Raw genomic sequence first — 21,500 nt, forward strand, 5'->3', positions numbered from 1 at the left:
CACACGTTTATTGTGTATGTTAGCACCATATAAATGAGCTGCTCATTAATACTGCCCCAGATACCTTGTCAAAAGTCATATTTGCCTTTGTTCATGGTCCAAATAAAATGGAAAGGGTCACTTTTGGTTATCTACTTGCTGGATTATCTGCAATCACATTCTCATTCTCTATGAGTGTTTTTTTCTCAGTAGTTCAGGACACGTCATGCCCAGTCTTACCCTAACATGCATACAAGGAACCCAGGTCTATTATTACATTGTTAATAGTGATTCAAGTCAGAAAAAAATTTAGGAAGGCAAATCTCTCCTTACCCTAACCTCTGACCAGTCCCCAAATCTCAAAATCCATCCCAAAGCAACAGAAAAAGAAGAAATAATGAGTTTTGTATAGTTGGTATGTGTTTACTTGAATCATTGGCTAAATGAAGAGACTTTCCAACTGGGTCATGGTATCCATCCCTAGGACCCGCAGAACTAGTGGAATGGCCTTAGGTACAGATGAATCCCATTCTTAGACCTGAGAACTAAGTGGGACATTGGGATTGGAGGCTTCTCTGGATCTGGCAACAGCTCAAAACGGAGAAGGGTTAGGGCCAGTCCCACCTTCAGCTCCAGCATGGCAAACTGTTGCCCAATGCAATTCCTGGGAAGGAAAGGGGAGAAATTGGAACTTTGATAAGTTTTGTTTCCTTTTCCTCTTGAAGCATATTGATGTTAAAACCTTAGATCCTTGAATAAAAAGACTGAAACATATATCCAGGATTCAAAGGATTTTGAGGTAGAAAAGTCCTTAGAGATGTCTAATTCAACCCCCTTATTTTACAAAGAAATATATGGAGGCAAGAAAGTGGAATTGACCTGTCCAAAGACACCTTGGACCTGAATAGCAGCTGTGATAGTACAATTTCTTGTTATAGTAATTTGCTCATTTTAAGTGTAGGGCAATATAATGACCCTTCAGGTACACACAGTTTCCTCCCTCACTGCTTTAGGGAATTTGTATTAAATAAAAATTAGGAATATCATGAGTCACTCTGCTTCCTGTAAGGGAAAAATACTAGATATTTCAGTAGAGATGTGGCTCTCTGCCTTAACTTGCCTGCGTATTTATTTCCTGCTAACCTATGGCCTCTGTTACCAGAAACAATTGGGTAAAGAAGCAGCAGTGTGTCATACATGTGTCGGTTAATAGACAAGCATCGGGAGGGGAAGTTGGGGAAAGAAAAGACCTTGTCTTAGAACTTCCCTTGGTCCTTGAATAGGTGGCTTTGTCCTGAACCTTTTGCTCCATGGTTCCTGTAGACATGATGACCCTCCTGCATCTCTGCTTCTTTTGTTTTCTTCCTTTACTATGCTGCTGATCTTTCAGGCTCAGCCCTAGAGGGCTCGATTTGTTTCTTTCAGCTGCCTTTCCACTTGATATCTCTCTCCATGGTCCTGAATTAAAACCTCCTTTTACACAAAATCCTCAGGGCATGCCCAAATATTCCTCACCCAATCAGAACAGACTTCCTGTGGCATTTAATGGAAATATCTTTGGTTGATTCTAGGAGTTTTCCAGGCCTTATGCACATGGTAAACAATTAGGAAGTGTTCCCACCTGCCTACAAAATACAATCATACAGCTTTTCAGTCATTTGGGAAGATCCACCATCGCCCTAAGCAGTCTTTTCTCCTTTGGGACAACTCTAACAGTTAGGGGACTTTTTCCTTTTAACAAGCCTAGGTATGCTTTTTTTGTTTTCTTTTGAGGCAATGGGGTTAAATGAGGTTAAGCCCAGGGTCACATAGCTAGTAAGTGTCTGAGGCTGGATTTGAACTCAGGTACTCCTGATTCCAGAGCCAGTGTTCTATTCACTGAGACACCTGGCTCCCCCTAGGTATGCCTTTTTGGAACTTGACCTATCCATACCCACATTATTATTCCTAGTTCTGCTGTCTTAGGGGAAGCAGATGATTAGGAATATCTAATTCTTCTTCCATATGACATCCCTTCTAATACATGAAGACAACCATCATGTACCTGTGCCCCCAACTGATCACAAAATATTCAACACCCCAGATTAAACACAATGTAGTCCCTTCAACTTCTCTCAATACTGTAAATGTGACCATGATTCCAAGCTCAATGCTCTTCACCACTTAGCTGCCCTTTAAAGTGACCCACTAGTGATCTCTTAATTGGCAAAATGGAGAGCTTTTTCTCAATCCTGATCCTCCTTGATCTCCCTGTAGCATTTGATGCTGTTGATCACCCTTTCCTTCTGGATACTCACTCCTCTCTAGGTTTTCATGACGCTGCTCTCTCCTTGTTCTCTTCTCTTCTCTATGACGGCTCTTTCTCAATGTCTTTTGCTAGTTCAGTGTTCAGGTCATGCTCTCTAATCATAGATGGTCCCCAAAGTTCTGTCCTGGGCTCCCTTCTCTTTTCACTCTAAATATATCCCACTCATTGATCTCTCATGGATTGAATTATCTTCTCTTTGCAAATGATTCCTGGATCTCTATTGTTAGCCCTAACTTCTCTCCTGAGCTACAGTCATGGAGCTCCAGCTGTCCCTTGGATATCTCCTGGATGTAGTGGATTTCTCATAGAAATCTCAAGTTGAAATGTTTCAAACCATCTTTTCTTCCCAAACCTCTTGTCATCCCAATTTATTGTAATTGTGATTATCAGTCACAGCTAGCACCTATGTAGCACTTTAAGGTACGTTCTCTCATTTAATGCTCACAACCTTGAGATGCAGGCATTATTATATCTATTTTAGCAATGAGAAAACAAGGACTGAGAAGCTAAGGACCCATGGCTAAGTGAGAGACTGAGGCAGGATTCCACCTCAGGGCTTCCAGACTCCATCCACTTATCTACACTGCTCTGAGTGTGGCAGCAGCATTCTTCTCTCAGTGTTGAAGGTCCACAACCAGGCGACACCCTCAACTCCTCACTCTCACTCATACCAGATATCCGAAGCATCAACAACTCTTGTTGTTTTGACCTTCTCAGCATTACCTGTGTACATTTTCTACTCTCCCCTCCATTCCTTGTCCAGGCTCTCATAACCTCTCCCCTGAATGATTAAATTGCCTAGTGGTTTGTGTCCTGGCCTCGTCTCTCTTCACTCCAATCCATTCCCCACTGAATTTTTAAGGTGATTTTTCTAAAGCATAGGTCTGATCATGTTACATACCTGCTCAGTGAGCATTAGTGGCTCCCTAGCAACTACATGATCAAATATCAAATCCTCTCTTAGGCTTTCAAGCTCTTCTCTACCTTTTTACCTCCTAGCTCCTTATATCTTTACTATTCTTGAAGATCCTGCTACAGTGGGCTCCTTATACTTCCTCAAACATGATACTTTATCTCCCATCTCCATGCACTGATGACACCATCTTCTTTCCCCATCTAGAATTTGCTGTCCTCTTCCCTCTGCCTATTATTTTCCCTTCTTTCCAGTCTCCGCTTACATCTCACCTTCTGCAGGAGGCCTTCCCTGGTTCCCCTAGCTGCTAATGTTTTAAGATTATTTTCAGTCTGTTTTCTATTTATCTTATATGTTCCTAGATATTTATATGTGCCCTCCATTAGAATGTGAGTTTCTGTAACGCAGAGACTGTTTTTTTGTTTTGCCTTTATTTTTATCCCAAGTGCCTAACATAGTGCTTTGCATGTAGCAAGCTCTTAGTAAATGCTTGTTCACTGATACATTGAGTGTCTAAGGGACTCCTATGCTGACTTCCCCTGTAGACTTTTAGTCCATGAGATCCTACCTTATTTTCCTGAACCCTTTGAAATCTAGGTTCCATTTCAGACTATGTCCTACTTTTTGCTCCTCTAGTACAATTTCTAATAGGGTATGGTCAACCCTTCACAAGATTTTCATCATTTCCACTGCAGCCACCAGTTTGTCTTTGTCAATGAAAATCAGGAATAGATGACCACTTCTAATCACTGACTTGTTCACTGTTCAAAGGATTAAATTGCCATTCAAGCAAACCAAGAAGTTGTGGTGTACTCTGCTTTGCACAAGGAGAGGCCCCCACGTGTCCAGATGATGGACATTTCCTTTCACTACTATCCAAAGCTACTATGACAATCTTATAACTCATTTCCTGAATTCCACATGGCTTTTCTCTTTATGTCTAGGTGGTGTGTGGCCCACACTCCAATGTTGTTGGTTTTCTCCCAAATGCTCTCCACTATATTGCTCCCTTTCTAAATTTCATCACAGCAATATAGCTTTTTAATATACAATGCTATTATATCCCCTACCTTTTGTTTGTTCTGTTTATTATAAAATTTAAAAAATCCTTCTGCTCATCATTTCTCCTATTCTACCAAGTGTCAGTTATACTTTTGATGTCCCACTAAATATTAGGGATACAGATGAGATCTTCTGTCTTCAAATCATTTGTTCTTTTTTTGACTCCTCATGCTTTTCCCAATGCCATCCCTGATTAGTGCCTATGACTCCTACAGAGGCTCTGTTTACCTAGTTGACATCCTCCCTCACCAACCCTGGGCTACACTCTCAGAATCATTTTCCTTGGCGTAGTGACAGGTCCCACTGCTCTGTTTCTATGTGACCAGTGGCACATAGCCTTCTTCGAGGTGGATGGCTAAGGCTAGTGGTATCAGCTATGGTAAGTGAACCAAGTAGTCCCCTTTATAAATACCTTCAGTCTCTGCCTGTTGCTTTTGGGATAAGGTGCACATGCCTTACCCAGACATTGAAGGCCTTCCATAGTCTGATTCCAACCTAACTTTTATTTCATATTACTCATCTTCATACACTCTGTTCCAGACCAACTGTATGATGAACTATTTCTTGAATTTGAAATTGTTATCCCTGTGTGTTGGCTTTAACTCCTGAACCAACCAGTTATGGTCATAACTTCATCCAATAAAGGAGAACCCAAAGGTGGGGTTGGAAGTAAGAGGGCTGGAGGGAGGAAGTGGTTTCCACATAAAAATTTGTGGCCATCTTCACTATAGTACCCAATACAATCACTTGGTGCATCCTCACCTTGGTCCAGCTGAGAATGGTAAGAAAGCATAGGAGTGTCTCTTCATGGAATTCTCTTGGGAAAACCTTTGGGGGTCAAAGACCTGTAATGAGATACCCCCCCAAACTATAATTAATACATTTCTTGTTTTTTTAAATTGCTCAGAAGTTGGACTGAGGTAATTAAATATTCAAGACTTTACCTCAAACTTGGCTCTCCTTGCATTGAACTCAAATTGAAAAAAAAGGCACTTTGGCATTAGCCAGGCTATGTTCTTTTCTAATAAACAAATCAGGTCTGTACTTTGCTATCAATATTCTGTAAGACAAACATTTTTGTCTTCATATCACACATCAGATCTTTGATCCTGGTAAACTATAGCTGGACTCCATGAAAAGAAGGAAAGAAAAGAGGTATTTATTTGGTGAATTTTGAGGAGTTTAGATGAATGAGACAAAAATCCAGGCAAAAGAGGACTTTTATGGTCCTGAGTAGCTGTCTTGGAAGGCCGGCCTCTGTTATGTCCTTGGACTGGGTCTGTGCAGTCACAGCCTCCCCTGGGCCATTATCAGGGATGGAAGGTCATGCTGGGTACAGTTTCTCCTGGCCACCCTCATTGTCTGGAGCTTCTATGTTAGTCTACTTTGGAATCTAGCAATATCAATACTTCAAGGAGCCTGGGTTTCATCACTGGAGGCCCTCTCTTCATCAGTAGAGATCACAGCTTTTCTATATACTCTAAGATAGGCCTTCTACATGAATTGCTATGGGTGAGGCTTTCCAGCTATCCATCACCTAAAAGCAAACCTCTGGGTGATGAATCTCTCTGGACTTGGCTTGATTGGTCCTTGGAAGCCAAACATGTATTTCATTGTCCTTCTATTGACCCATGTTCAGAACCTTCCAGGAGGTAGAGATGACCCTCTAGAGCAGTGGTGTCAAACTCAAATGGAAGTGGGGGCCACTAAACCATACATAAGCATCCCTGCAGGCCACGTATTGGCTTAGAAAACCATTAACATTATATATTTATTTATTTTGTTCAATATTTCCTAATTAAATTTAAATTGGTTTGGGCAGCACTCAAGACTGTGGCCCTTGGGTCACATGTTTGATGCCTCCTTTATAGAGCTTTTTCTCTTCTGGCAGAACCTTAGAGATCCCAGGATCACCTCCTTCCAAAGAGGAGACATTAGAAGACTTCAGTGAAAGATCTAAGTAATACTCCTTCCACTCCATCCCCTTATTCCCTCCCTCAAAAACCAACCCAACTCCACCAATTCCAGGCTATTGAAAGAAGTGTTTTATTTCTCCCTTTTAATTTTCTATCCCTGCCATCCTCCTAAGAAAGACTTGTCATGGTGTGGAGAAGATCTTGGGGGCTCTCCCAGAGGAGCAACAGCTTTTTAGACCTTACCAATATGGACTAGCTTTGAGCCTAGGGTTAGCACATGAATCAGGCTCTATTGTCTGAAAATCTGCCTCTTTAGGGAGAAGTTCATCAGCGGAGAAGTGACTGGAGGTGCTAAGTTTTCTCAGCCCCAGCAAGTTATCAAGGACATCTGCTAGAGATGGGCATGGACTGGACTATCTACATGATAGGTGGAAAACACATGTTCCTTCCAGGAATTAATGAATGGAGGAATGATTGGAGTTAATGGTCTCTTTGGTGTTAGTGGAGGGAGGATCAGTGAGAGTTATTTCAGCACTTGAAATAACTTAATTCATTGGATCCTTGGCTCACAGACTTAGAGCTAAATGGTTCCTAAGAGACTTTCAAGTCCAGCTACAAATTTTAGAGGAGAGGGTCTGAGGTTCAGAAAGATGAGGTAGGCTACCCAGTGTAATGTTTAAGAATCAGAGGCAGGGTGGGAACCAAGACCCTCAGGTCATTTGGGGCTGGTGGGAAAGAACAAGGTATATTTGAGTATCTGCCACAGAGTGGGTTTGGATGTGATTGCTTCTGTGAAACATCTGTGTTAGAATGAGTCATACCTGTGGCTTTTCCCAGACAGCAGGGTTGTGGTGGAGAGCCCAGATGTTCAGGACAACTATCATACCTAGACAGGGAGGGAGAGGGGACACACACACACACACACACACACACACACACACACACACACAGAAAGAGAGGCAGAGACACACAGAGAGAGACAGAGAGAGAGACAGAGGGAGGGAAGGAGAGAGAGGGAGGGAGGGAAGGAGGGAGGGAAAGAGAAAGAGGAAGGGAGGGGAGAGAGAGAGAGAGAGAGAGAGAGAGAGAGAGAGAGAGAGAGAGAGAGAGAGAGAGAGAGAGAGATCTATTCCAGATCTCTCTCTCCCCCTCCAAAGTGTCCTTTCTCTCCAGTACTTTCCTAGAGCTCCTTTCTGGACCCTTTTTTTCCCTCTTCACTTTGTATCTTGCACAATACATACTTCTGCACATTTTGTACTCTCCCAATTAGCAGGTTTGGCTGCATCATACCCGTATTATTTTACAGTTGATTCACATATTTCTGAAGTACTTCCTGGACATTACTGCATATTCCCCTTATTTACTTTCTTTGTAACCCCAACACTTACTACTTGGCACAATTAGCCACTTAGGCTAGTTGACTGACTGACATGGTGAGCTCCACAAGGCTCCACGCAAGGACAGATTCACCAGGATTTTAGCAGTGGCTCAAAAGGCACCAAATAAATCTGGAGAAAATCACTGTCCTCAAGAATCTGAAGGCTGGTCGAGTGGGAGCAGGATTATCTGGGCTTGGTTTGGCCCCACAGGACAGAAATAATGACTAGGAACTACAGAGAGGCAAACTTTAGCTTGATATATGGAAAAATTCCCAACAATTAGAGCGCTCCAGAGTTTAACTGGGCTGTCTGTGGCATAGTCAATTTCCCATCTCTGGTCTTCAAGTAAAAGATGGTTGAATACTTATCAGGATTGAAGAAGATGGGGACTCTTATATCCAGGTTGGACTGGATGATGTCTAAAGTACCTTCCAACTCAGATTCTGTAAAGTCTAATTTTTTTTTCCCATGGGAGAGCCCTTTCAACACTTGAAGCTACCACTATATGTCTTTCTTGTTCCATTTCTATAAGATGTATTTTAAAACTCAGTCATTGTGTATTAAGTTCCCAATACAGACCAAGGCTAGGAATTCAGAGTATTATTTCCTAGAACCTTCATGAACCAAGAGGCTTCTTGGTCCTGTTTGCTCTGATCCCTGGGGCAATGAATTCTAGAGGGAACTGATTATGTTGGGCAGGCAGTGGTACCTGTGGGCAAGGAACGTCCATCTGGGAAGGTGATAGGTTTGCTAAGCTCCCTGGCTATGGTGATGCCAGGTGGATAGAGGCGGAGGGCCTCCTTGATGCACATGGTGCTATAGGGCATCTGGTCCAGGTGGTCCCTGCGAGGAAACACAGACAAGAAGGAGATGGAAAGGTAAGGGTTTTTGCAAGGGTCTCCATTAGGTCTATAAGGACTACTGGGATTTTGGAGTTCTACCCCCTTAGAAGGCAGCTAGGTGCAGTGAGGACTGCTGGATTTGGAATCAAAGGAATTGAGTTCGAATCCAACTCTTTCAATTACCAGCTGAGTGATTTTGGACAAGTCACTTAATCAAAGGAGGGGATTGGATTGGATTGCCCCTAAGGTTCCTTCCAGCTCCACATCTATGATCCAATAAACCTCTTCAAGCCAGCAATGGGTGAAAGACATCAGATCAGCTTAGGCTGTGATATGCCTAATTTTTGCCCCACACATGATGCTGGGGGAAGAGGGCAAGCAAGGTCAAAAACTGGACCATTTCCTAGCTCACACCCAGCAATTGGGTTAGAGCTTTGTCATTGGGCTTGTGTGCTACCAATTCTCTTTAAAATGTACCCTGGTCATGAAAATAACTGGATTTGGAGTAAAAAGGCTTGAATTCAATTCTGGACCCTGCTTCTAAGCAGCAAGCAATTTCTGTCCTCTGAGCCTTAGATTCTTTTTTTTTTTTGGAGGGTAGAAGGCAGGGCAATTTGGGTTAAGTGACTTGCCTAAGGTCACACAGCTAGTAAGTGTGTCAAGTATCTGAGGTTGGATTTGAACTCAGATCCTCCTGACTCCAGGGTTGGTGCTTTGCTCACTGTGCCACCTAGCTGCCCCTGAGCCTTAGATTCTTTATCAGTAAAATGGTTATAATAATGTTTGCACTTCTTCCCTCACAGGTTATTGTAAGGAAAGTGCCTAAATTAGCACCATCAGAACGGGAGTTATCATTCGAATTAAGCAAACACAAGACCACATTCCAAAGCTAAACTCATTTTGAATTACTCTTATTATTAAGATTATAAATCATATAACATATTACTAAAGTGACAGTTACTGAAAATCTAGAAGAAATGATGTGGTCTTGTGGAAGGATTGCCGAATATGGAGTCGAGATGACTGGGTTCAAGTCCCACTTCTGACACTTATGTATGTATGAGCACAGGAAGGTCAGTGTACCTTTTAGTGCCTCCATTTCCCCATTTGTAAAATGGGGACAATAATAGCACCTACCTCACAGGACTGATATGGGGTAACCTATGACAAGCTCACTGCAAACCTTAAGGTGTCGTGTAAACGCTACTAGCTTAGAACCCGTAGCCTCAGCCTCAATTTTCTCATATGTAAAATAGGAATCATAATAATAATACCTGCCACTCCACAGGATTGTTATAAGAATCAAATGAGATAATGCAAGAGCATCGCTTTGCAAACCTTACAGAGTGCCTTCAATGATAGCCATTGTTATTATCAAAAGCCCAGATAGCTTCATTGGACGGAGGTCATGCCGTAACCTCATTTCTTTTTCTTTCCTTTTCGGTAGGGTTACAAGAGTCGGGTAGATTAGGAGAATGTTCTAGAGAGAGTTTGCCTAGAGGTTAGCATATCATTTCACAAAGACTGTCTTGGTATTTTTTGGACAAGATGGAAAGAGGGAGGTTACACAATAGAAGGACCGGGAAGGAAGGTGTTGGATAGAATGCTGGACTTGAAGTCGGGAAAAACTGAATTCGAATTCCACCTCAGACGCTCAAGAGGGAAGGACTCTAGGGAAAGTCGTTTAGCCTCTATAAGCCTCAGTTTCCTTATCTGTAAAAAGGGAACAATAAAAGCACCTACATCACAGAGTTGTTATGAGAGCAAAATGAGATAACATATATAAAGTGCTTTGCAAAACTTCAAGTTCTATATACATGCTAGCTATTCATCATCACCACCACCACCACCACCATCATCATCATCATCATCCCCATCAGGAACTGATTGAACAGATGGACCCAAAGAATAACACTTGATGGCTCATTATTACCTTGAAGAGTTTCTAACGGTCTGCCTCAGAGATCTGTGCTTTATCCTCTCACATTTACAGCTTTTATCCATTACTTGGGTGAATGGGAATAGATGGCTTCCTCATTACATTTGTAGTTGACACAGCCAGGGAGGCTGGCTAATGCACTGAAGGACCAAGTCAGGATTCAAAAAGATGTCATTGGAATGAATCTAAGAAGATTACAACAATCAAGGATAAATATGAAAAAACTTATGCTTCAGAACAAAAAAAAATCAACCTTAAAAATTCAAGATTGGAAAAACCTGACTAGAGAGCAGTTGACAGAAAATGATCTGGGGTTTTCAATGGCCTGCAAACTCATATGGGTCAGTTGTATGACAGGGAAGTTACAAAAGCTATCACAGTTATAAAGGTGAGCTTGACTGAATCAATTAATTAATCACCCCATCCTACTTAGAATAACTAACAAGATACTCCACACTCTGGTATCTTCCATCAGGTGAGACCACCTTTACTGAACCAACCAATCAATGAAAGGCATTAAACTAGGTGCAAAAAATTCTTAATCAACTTGGAAAAGAGAAAGCCATTGGATGAAATGAAATGACATATACAGGAAATGTGTTGGGATTGGGTAAGAAGACTTGGTCATGCCCTGTAGAGTATATATAAGGGAGCAAGCGAGTTTGGAACTCAGTATTCCAGTGGTGGGACCAGGAGCCACTGCGGCTGGTAAAGGAGGAAGCCACATGATCCAGAAGCATTTTGTGGGGGAGGAAAACAGCCCCTGTCTTCTTCACCTCCTTTTCCATGATGAGAGGATCACCATGTGACTTTTGAAGGGCTGAAGGACTTGAAGTTTTCTTCGTTGCACACTGTCATCACTATATTCTACATTGTACCAAGGTTGTCCTTGGAACAACCTGGTGGTACTGTTTGCCTTGGGAGCCAAAGACAAACTGGAGAAGAGAAGGGGAAAGGGATCAAGCACTTATATAGTGCCTACTCTGCTGTGTGAACCATGCCAAGTACTTTTTATAAATATCTCATTTGATCCTCACAGCAACCCTGCAGGGTTGGAGCTTTTATCGTCTCCATTTTACAGTTCAGGAAACTAAGGCAGAAAGAGAAGTTAAGTGATTTGCCCAAGGTCACATAGCTAGTAAGTGATACTAGGTTTGAATTAGTCTTCCTGACTCCATGCCTTGTGCCCTGCAGTACTGGTTCCTCATCTGACAAGACATCTCCATTTTCAATCTGAAAAGTACAAGAGTCTTCCTTTATCCAAGGCCAACTAGATACACAGAACAAAGGAACCTTCAGTACTCTATAAAAAGCCCAGAAGAAATCTACATCATGCCTAAGGGGAACTTCCTGAGGGTCCTACAAAACATAGAAAAGGACTGCTAGGACCTGTGGGTTATGCTCTTTGACTTATGTTCTCTAACTCTGCATGTATTTTTAGAACAGTGTGCCATGGGTTTGCAGGGATATTTTGAACCAACTGTTATTATATTACTCTGGTAAATCCTATTTCTAAAAACTAATTAAGTTTGGCTCACTAATTGATATCAATGGATAATCAATGGGGAAGCACTCCAGTGGGGGCTCGCTCATGAGCTATAATGTTAGAGAAATCATTCCAAAACTGTTAGAGCTACCCCTAGAACCCCAATGGGAGAAGCAGCAGGCAACTCAGCCTGACAATGGGAATGGGGGTCTGGGACTGCAGCCTCAGAGCCTGTGGTACAGAATTTTAAGCTAACTTATGAAAGCCATCATGCCCAGGACTAGGTAGGTGACAGTCTCACTCCACTCTGCCTTGGTCACACCACATATGGAATATGGTGTTCTATGTGTTACATTTTAGGAATGATATTGGTAAGCTAGAAAAAATTCAAAGGAAGACAGGAATGGTGAAGGGCCTTAAGTCCATTTAATATGAGGATTGGGCATAGGAATTGGGCATGGCTAGCCTGGCTTCCCTATTACCATCCTCCCAGTTACCCAGGTTCACAACTTCAGGGTCATTCTTGACTCCTCTCTCTCATTCATTTCTCATATCCAAACCACCAGGAAATATACCAACCCCTTACCAAATCTTGTAATTTTTCTGTCTTCACAACATCTTTTGTACTGAATTCTCTACTCACAAAGCCATCACTCTAGTTCATATCCTCATCACCTCTTGTCTGCATGATTAATTGCCTTCTAATTGGTCTCCCTGACTCAAATCTCTTCCCATCCTTATCTACCCTTCACGTAGCTGCCCGAGTGATTTTCCTAAAGTCTAGGTTTGACTAACCCTTACCCAAAGTGGCTCCCTATTACCTGCAGGATAAAATATAGTCCTCTGACATTTAAAGCACTTTATAACCTGGCCTCTTCTTTTCTTCCAAGACTTTGTATCCTTTACTCTCTACCATTTTCTCTATTATCTAGTCTCCCTGGCCTATTTGCGATTCCTTGAATAGGAGACTCCATCTCTCAGATTATTCAATGCCTTTTCAGTGGTTCTCTTCCACCCGTCCTCATCACTGCCTCTAGTTCCCTGGCTTCCTTCACAACTCAGCTCAAGCACCATCTTATGTAGGAAGGCTTTCCTGTCTCCTCAGCTACTATAATATTCTTCCACCTACTCTACATGTATTTTGTATCGCTTCCCCCATTAGAATGTAAGTTCCTTGAGGGCAGGGATTTTTTTGCCTTTCTTTGTATTCCCAATACTTAGCATATGCCATGCATATAGATAAGTACTTAATAAATGTTTGTTGACTGTTTGAGAGGAGGAGACTTCAGGAGATATAAATCCTGTCTTCAGCTATCTGAAGGGTTGTTGTGACAGAGTGTAGAGGGCAGAACTGAGGACACTGAAGTGATGTTAACAAGAATCATACTTAACCTGTATTTTCTTCAGTTTCTTCAACTGTAAAAATGTAAACTTCAACTGTAAAAATGGGGATAATAACAATGTCTACACCCCAGTGTTGTTGTGTGGATCAAAATGAGATAATATTTGTAACAGGGCTTGGCACAGTGGCACATAGTAGGTGCTATAGAAATGCTTTTTCCTTTCCCTTGATGAGAAAAATGAAGACTCAGGGGTTTTCTAGCCAGTCAATAGCTTAACACAATTTATTATAACAACACCTCCCACCTGCCATCTTTGTGTCTTTGTACTGGCTGGCTCATGCTTGAAATGTCCTTTCTCACCTCATGGAATCCATCTTTTCCTTCAAAGTGCCACCTAATTACCACCTTCTCTAGGAGGTCTTTCCTGATTGCCCTCCAACTGCTTGTGCCTTTGTTCTTCCCTAACGACTTTGTATTTAACTACTGTATATATGTATACACACATGCACACATATGTATGTATCTATATTTGGTATGTATTTCTGTGGTAGCAAATATTTATTAAGTGTCAGGCTTCATGCTAAGCAGATAACTCATTTGGTCTTCCGGGAAGCAGGTGCCATTATTATTCACATTTTACAGTTAGGAAACTGAGGCTGAGAGAGGTTAAGTGACTTGCTTAGGGTTCCATAACTAGTAAATGTCTGAGGCAGATTTGAATTTAGGTCTTCCAACACTCTAACCACTATGCCACTTAGTTGCCCCAATAGCTACCTCTGTACATAGAATCTAAGCCTATGGCGATTAGTCATGGTGTCTTTTCTTTCTTTACTTCCTTCTTTCCTTCCTTCCTTCCTTCCTTCTTTCTTTCTTTTCTTTCTCTCTCTCCTTTTTTTCTTTCTCTTTTCTTTTCTTTCTCTCTCTTTCCTTCTTTCTTTTTCTCTCCTTTTCTTTCTTTCTTTCCTCTTCTTTCTTTCTCTCTCTCTCTTTCTTTCTTTCTCTCCTTTTCTTTCTTCTTTTCTTCTTTCCTTCCTTCTTTTTCCTTCCTTCTTTTCCTTCCTTCCTTCCTTCCTTCCTTCCTTCCTTCCTTCCTTCCTTCCTTCCTTCCTTCCTTCCTTCTTCTTCCTCTTTCCTTCCTTCCTTCCTTCCTTTCTTTCTTTCTTTCTTTCTTTCTTTCTTTCTTTCTTTCTTTCTTTCTTTCTTTCTTTCTTTCTTTCTTTCTTTCTTTCTTGTATATGTATATTCACAGCCTAGCATAGTGCCTGGCACATAGTTGGTTGATTAGTGATTAGTCACAGTGTCTATCTTGTGTCTCTCTGAACACTCAGTACAGGATCTAGGAAACAAATATTTAAATGAATGCCTGCTGAATCGAAGTAGACTTAATCATCACTGCTGGGCTCTGACTTGGACCGGGTGCCTACACTTGGCGAGGCCCCCTGGGGATCACCTCTTCCTTTAGGAGGGCAACCACCTCCACTAGAACTAAAACATACCAAGGGACTGGTCTGAAGAAATAAGGATAAATGATGGGCAGCCATGGTGCCAGAAGAGGGAAACACGCAGCAAACAACCCAGGAATTAGGATCAAACGTTTGACATTCTTACCAGGTAATGGTGTCTCCATGTTTTAGGATACCTCTGATCTCTTCTCGGCATTGGTGTTGGTGCTCAGGGTTCATGGCCATACAGTAGAAGAGCCAGGAAAGGCTAGAGGCTGTGGTGTCATGACCACCAAACACAAATGTTTTAAGCTCAGCTTCCAGCTCCTCATCTGATAAAACTTCCCCATTTTCACTCTGAATAAAAGGATGAAAGTACTCCTTTATCTAAAGCCATTTTTAAAATGATTCTTTCTATTGGCCAAATATGAGACTGACTGGGGTAGAAGGGAACTCAAGCCATAAGAGGCTCTGATTTTAAACATTATTCATAGATATCCATTGACATCATTCATAGATCCTCCTCTCCCCCAGTGACAACCTTCTCCCTGAATTCCCAGAGCACCGTATTTTCATGTCCCTAATGGATTTGTTAAGTGACATTGCACATCACAGTCATCTACATTTATGTTTCATATCCCCATTAAACAGTAATCTTCACAAGGACAGGCATCATGTCTTAACTCTTTTTTTTGGTCTGCCCCATTGGCTACCATATTCTTCAGCATGAATAGGTACTTAAATAGTTTAAATGACTCGATCACAGAGTTAAAATCATAGAACTTCATCTTTTCATCAAAATGCAGAGTTGGGGGCTTCTTAGTTGACTGAACTGCTCTGAAAACTTCATTTAATCTAATTTGTTGGTCATTTCATCCCAGCATCTCATTTGCCTGTCTTTCCATATTCCTGATTTTCTAGTAAAATGCAAATTCCTTGAAGTCAGGAATTATTATCATTTTGGTCTTTGGGTCCCCAGCACTTAGCATAGTGTCAGGCACAAGGTAAGTGCTTAATAAATGGCAGTTCTACTGAATTGAATGGAATCAAGGTGGGGGGTAAGTTTGCTCAGATATTTGTCAGACTTACTTTGGCACAGAGAAGAACATCCAGAAAATCGAGGTACTTCTTTTGGATCTTGTCCTGTTCACTATCATTCTTGAGGGCTTCCCTCCTTTCTTGGATGATTTTGGCTGGGGGGGAGTTCAAAATATTTTCCTCTTAGAATGAAGAACATGGAGCTGATTATTGTCAATGATTCTGCTATCTCTGGGATTGGCAGCTGACTTTGAACCTCATTTGACTTGACTATGTTCGTAGTTGACAATTTCACATGACAATTTCAACCTACCTCTATGCAGCTTCCACTTATGGTTTCTTGTTTTGGCCCCTGGGGCTAAGCAACTTAATTCTTTTATTTTAGCTATCTTGTTTCCTCTAAGTCTTCTCCAGACTAAATAGACCCAATGACACACCTAAAAATGACAACCAGAAATCCATAAAATTTGATTTGGCCTGACTAGGGAAGAATATGGTGGCATATCTTCTCCTTATCCCAAGAAACTATATTTCTTTTTTTCCCTTTTTTTCCAAGGCTAGGCAAACAGAGTTAAGTGACTTGCCTAGGGTCACACAGCAAGTAAATGTCTGAGGCTGGATTTGAACTCAGGTCCTCCTCACTCCAGGACCAGTCCTCTATACACTACACCACTTAGCTGCCATGAAACTATATTTCTCTTAACACAGCCTGTGATTGCATTACATTCATTGGCTTCTCTATGATACTATTGGCTCGCATTAAGCACATGGTTTAACTGGAAACCTCAGATCTTTTTAAAAGACACTGCTTTCTAGCTACATTTCCCCAATCTTGTATTTATGAAATTGACATTTTGAACTTGAGTGTAAGCCTTTAATTTTATCCTTATCAGAATAAATATTATAATATTTGAACTAATATTTAATCTGAAGCTTGATTTTGCCATCCAATTCAATACCACTAGCCACTAAGTGCTTATAGTGTGCCAGGCACTAGAGAGACAAAAATGTATGTGTCTTACACCTGGAATGCTCTCCCTCCTCTCCTCTGTCCTTTGAATCCCTAGCTCCCTTAGGAATTCCAAAACTCAGCTTAAGTCAACAACTACTCCAAAAAGCTTGTTCTTATATTCCCCAAAGGTTAGTGCTTTCTCAAAATTTCTTTGTTTATATTTTGTATTTATTTATCAATGTGTTTGTTTCATCTCCAAGATAATATGTAAGCTACACAAGGTCAGGAGTTGTTTTCATTCCTTTCTTTGGTTCCACAGAGCGGATCGGAGTTCTTGGTACATGGTAGGTGATCAATCTATATTTGTTGAATTTAGTTGAATTAGTATCCCGGCCAACACGGTCAAAGAATTAAAGAGCATGCAGAGACAGCCCAGGGTGCAGGAAATACCTGGGTGCTGATGTGCTATTTGGCAGAGAGCCTGGAATTCTTTTCCCTGCGAGCTCCACCTGTAAATCAAGTCATTGTGATGGAGGTAGCTGTGCAGGCGGTGGAAGATGAGTTCTGAGAGTTTGGTCACGGTTGAGAGGTAGTCGGTAGAGAAGCTACAAGAGGAGATACGGTGTGTTATCAGGGGCTAGGGTGCTGGTCAATAAGTCTCTTCTGTATCCTCACCACTAACCTTTCTGTTTGGGAGCTGGTCTGGACATCGAAGGCACATTTCATGATGCTGTCCAAGGTCATCAGGCGGATGGGCTCACAAATTTCCACAGAACTGTCCTGGGTGCTGAGCTTCACCCATGTGTCCTGGGACAAGAGAGTAAAATTGGCATTATCAGTGCCTTCCAAGAATCTTTCTTTGCTTGTTTATGGCATGACTGTCCTCCGTCCCTCTGTCTCTTTGTCCCTTTCTACTCTTCTCCCCTCACTCTGTCCCTCTCTCTTGTCTTTCCATTCCTTTCTCCCCACTCCATCTCCCTCCTTTTCTCCAGCTCCATGGACAAAATGGCATATATAGAAATGCTAACACTGATGGGCTGGTATAGTGGAAGGAATGCTACACCTGAAGTTAGAAGACCTGGGTTCAATTCCATTCTCTAGTACCTAATGAATGGTTTACCCTGGGTGAGACATTTAATCCCTCTGAATTATTATTACTATTGACTAATGACCCAACACTGAATGACGACATGAACAAATGAATCTGGCTTTTTATATTGGATAATATAAATAATCCTTGCAAGTTCTGACATTCTTTAATCCAATGAAACAATGAATATATGCTATTAGTTTTGGCGCTAATCTCATTCTCCTACTTTTCTTTTTGGATGGGGCTCAAGTAGAAATGTTCCTTTGACAAGTTATTTATTCTATCATTATTCTTTTACATTTAATGTTCTACAAAGAATTGCACAGGTGGATAAAGCATCTGCATTGGTAGTCACGGGGCATATTTATACTTGCTACTTTCCATATTTTCAGAGAAATTGGTTTCAGCTCCCTCTCTTGATTTAACCATTGTTGTTTGTTATATGAAAAGTACTTCAGCTTTCTGTTCCAGGTTTGATACAACTTGGGTTGGAGTTCGAGGGGGTTGTCAGCAGCAGCATCAAAATGACCACAGTTACAGAGAATTGTTCTTCTCTTGTGTGAAAGAGTTCAGATTGAAATGATCTTGGGACAAATAACGATCCTGCTGCTACTGTTTTGTAATTAACATCCCATGGGCTATTGCAAAGTTGGAAAAAAATCACTATTGCCTGTAGCTGAATAAAACTTTGGGGATGTAAGTTTATATTTGGTAGGCTCCCAAGTTCATTCTTACTACATCTCCAGGGGCCAGGAGAACAACATGAGGGATATGCACCTCACCCTCTTCCCCCATGCTTTTGATTTATTCTGCTGGGTTACAGAGTCTTCATTGTCATTTTCACAGTTTCATTCATATCTTTTCTAATGGGACTCAGGGCAAAACAATCCTGGGACAAGTTGCTTTTTTTATGAACAACCACACAGATAGATGGAATGAGAGCTTTGTGTCAGTTAAGAAAAGTTTGAGTACTCAAGCATCCACAGCACAACTTCAGTAGCAGACAGAGCAATGAGGGTGACAGAGATCTCATGCTATTCCCATGTGCTTAGGCTCTCTTCTGTATATTTAGAAGCTTTTTGTTCCATGCAGCTAGGAGACTATGAGTATTCTGAATGGAGGTGCACCTATTTAAAATGGTATTCTTACATTTTGATGGATTGAAATGTAGGTGGCACAGGGGATAGGGTGCTGGGCCTGGAGTCAGGAAGATCTGAGTTCACATCTGGCCTCAGACTCTAAGTGTGTGACTAAGGACAAGTCACTTAACCTCTATTCGCCTCATGTGTAAAATGGGGATAACATAGCACCTACTTCCCAGAGTTGTTGGGAGGGTCAAATAAGATAGATAATTATACAGAACTTAATGCAGTTCCTACAACATTTAGTTGTTTTTGAATTGATTTTTAGTTATGTCTGACTCTTCATGACCCGATTTGGAGTTTTCTTGGGAAAGATACTGGAGTGGTTTGTCATTTCCTTCTCCCACCCATTTTACAGATGAGGGAACTGAGGTAAACAGGGTTAAGTCCTCTCCCAGGGTCATACAGCTAGTGAGTATCTGAGGCCAGATTTGAACTCACAAATATGAGTCTTCCTGACTCAAAGCCTGGCACTCTATCCATTGTGCCACCGTGGCACATAGTAATGGATATTATTATATAGCTATTATTAGCTAGCTAGCTATGCCATGTTTATAATTGTAGCCAACAGTTTGATCTGACTGGGTTGAAATAACTAGGTTTGACAGTCTGGTTCTGGTAAAATTTACTGGTTGAGTTTCCCAATATATTTTGAAGTCTCTATCTGCAGTTTGGAGATTCATTATCTACCATTCTATGAAAGAGAAGGAATTACTGAAACATAATTTTGCTCATCAGGACCTGTTGGGTATTGGTATCCACTAAATTTTTATAGCCTGCAGTGATGTGTTGCACAGCAGTCATCATTTCCTTACATCATCTACTCTGATCACTATGTCTGATCTCTTTCTAGTGGTCAAGGTCTGTCCAGAGTTCACAAACTTCTCCATCTCTACACACAAATTTGCATGACCCAATCATTTGTTCAATGCTTACTTATCTATAGATTGACTGAGTTCTTGCAGATGCTGCCCATGGATTTTCTCTTGGATCTTACCTGCTTTAGTTCCATTCAGAGACAAAATCCTTTCTGTTACATTTGAAAAATTCAGTGGTATCTTCCTGTCTTCAAGTTCTACTATTGATTGGTGAACTGACATCTGCTTTTTTCAAAGGTGTTTTATTTGTAGTTTTTGGCTTATTTACTGTGAACGTTATACATACACGCATACATACAACACACATATATACATGTGTATATATATATATATATATATGTATATCCTTCTTTCTCCGTTTTGATAAGGAAGCGTTTAGATTTCTATAGTTGCCTTAGATTAATGGGTCCTGTGTTTCATTAACATTGCGTGGAGTTTTTCAAGTATTCTTTTCAGATCTGTTATGAAGCATTTTATAATTTTAAAGGTGTACATTGACTAGTGTTCTGTAGGGGCTAATTGCTTTATGTGGATTTACCTCCATTCTACGTTGACTTCAGGATGCCTCTAAGTCTCTTAACACATTCATCCATAGCTTTATCCTTGATATATTTGTTTGATACTTCTTGCTAGAGAAGACCAAAAGTACTTGCAGGTATCAGTTTCATCCATTAGATCAATGTGACCTTTGGATTCCAGCTTCAAGCCTGCAATCTCTCTCTTTCCTTGGTATACATTACCAATTTTACACTTGTAAAATTCCAATGACATTTTGAAATCATTGAAGAATGATTCCATGAAATGAAGGATTTTTAAAGTAGAGCCATAAAGCTTGATGATATCCATATCAATCAAGTGATTAATAAGCTGTTTTGGAGAAATGATACCATATGGATTTAAATCAAAGGAGAACCATAATAAGTTTAAGCTATCTCCCTAATTCTATTGTGTTCATGGCATATTTAAAATAAAGAACAGTGAACATTAAATACTCTCACATTCTCACTTTACCTGGGTCTATTTTATTATTTGCAGAATACAAATACATCAAAAGTGAGAAGCTGAGCCAACAGCTTTGCAATAGTAGAAAAAATTAGTATAAATATTATGGCATATTTGGACAGCTTATTCAATAATTTCCAAATTGACAGCAAGTTACTCTTTATATCCAGGGGATGTTTTGCACACCATTTTCACTCCTTAGTCAATATGCTGTTTTCTTCTGTTACAGATTTTTTTTAAGGATCTAAACTATGAATACTCTGTATAAATGATGTAAGCATGTAATTTGACAGTTTGGGAGAGTCATTCATCTTCTCGTCTTTTGGTAACAGACATGTGATATCATTTGTTTTATTAAAGGTAGGATAAACCTTCTTATGATGACTATTTTCTTATTATTCTCAGGTCTATGTTCTAAGGTCTCCTTTAGCTTGACATTCTATGATTTCTAGGATTCTCCAGGAGAGGTAAAGTGATATAATATTTTTAATATGCTTTCATAAATTAGTTTTGTCTGACAGTTATCCTCCTAACACCTAATTCCATTCAGCTGCATGACAGTCAGGACTTCAGGGGAGGATAGGGCAAGACATTATGAAATATGCAGATTGCCTGGATGCTGGAGAGAGGGGCTGAGCAGAGTGTGGGAAAATTGGGTGCTGAGGGGGAGTTACTGGGAGGCAAGAAGAGAGTGAGAGGAGGAGGAGGAAGAGGAGGGGTGCCAATTTTTTTTTAACTTTTTTGAGCTAGGCATGGACTTGCACCAAGATAGGGGAATACACATTAAGG

At 40.8% G+C, this 21,500-nt stretch overlaps 1 protein-coding gene across 1 annotated transcript in view; it reads right to left on the minus strand.

Moving 5' to 3' along the window:
• Positions 1-474: 474 nt before the first annotated feature.
• LOC118846636 (cytochrome P450 4Z1-like) overlaps positions 475-21,500 on the minus strand; it is a 33,938-nt gene continuing 12,912 nt past the window's right edge. Inside the window, exons 5-12 of the mRNA XM_036755377.1 lie at positions 17,282-17,425; positions 17,050-17,204; positions 15,699-15,802; positions 14,776-14,966; positions 8,267-8,400; positions 7,000-7,064; positions 5,025-5,107; positions 475-643 (exon numbers count right to left, since the gene is read on the minus strand). Coding sequence (XP_036611272.1) covers positions 475-643; positions 5,025-5,107; positions 7,000-7,064; positions 8,267-8,400; positions 14,776-14,966; positions 15,699-15,802; positions 17,050-17,204; positions 17,282-17,425 — 1,045 coding nt within the window. The remainder of the gene's footprint in view (positions 644-5,024; positions 5,108-6,999; positions 7,065-8,266; positions 8,401-14,775; positions 14,967-15,698; positions 15,803-17,049; positions 17,205-17,281; positions 17,426-21,500) is intronic.

The sequence above is a fragment of the Trichosurus vulpecula genome, chromosome 4 (assembly GCF_011100635.1).
Source record: "Trichosurus vulpecula isolate mTriVul1 chromosome 4, mTriVul1.pri, whole genome shotgun sequence".
NCBI classification, from domain to species: domain Eukaryota; kingdom Metazoa; phylum Chordata; class Mammalia; order Diprotodontia; family Phalangeridae; genus Trichosurus; species Trichosurus vulpecula.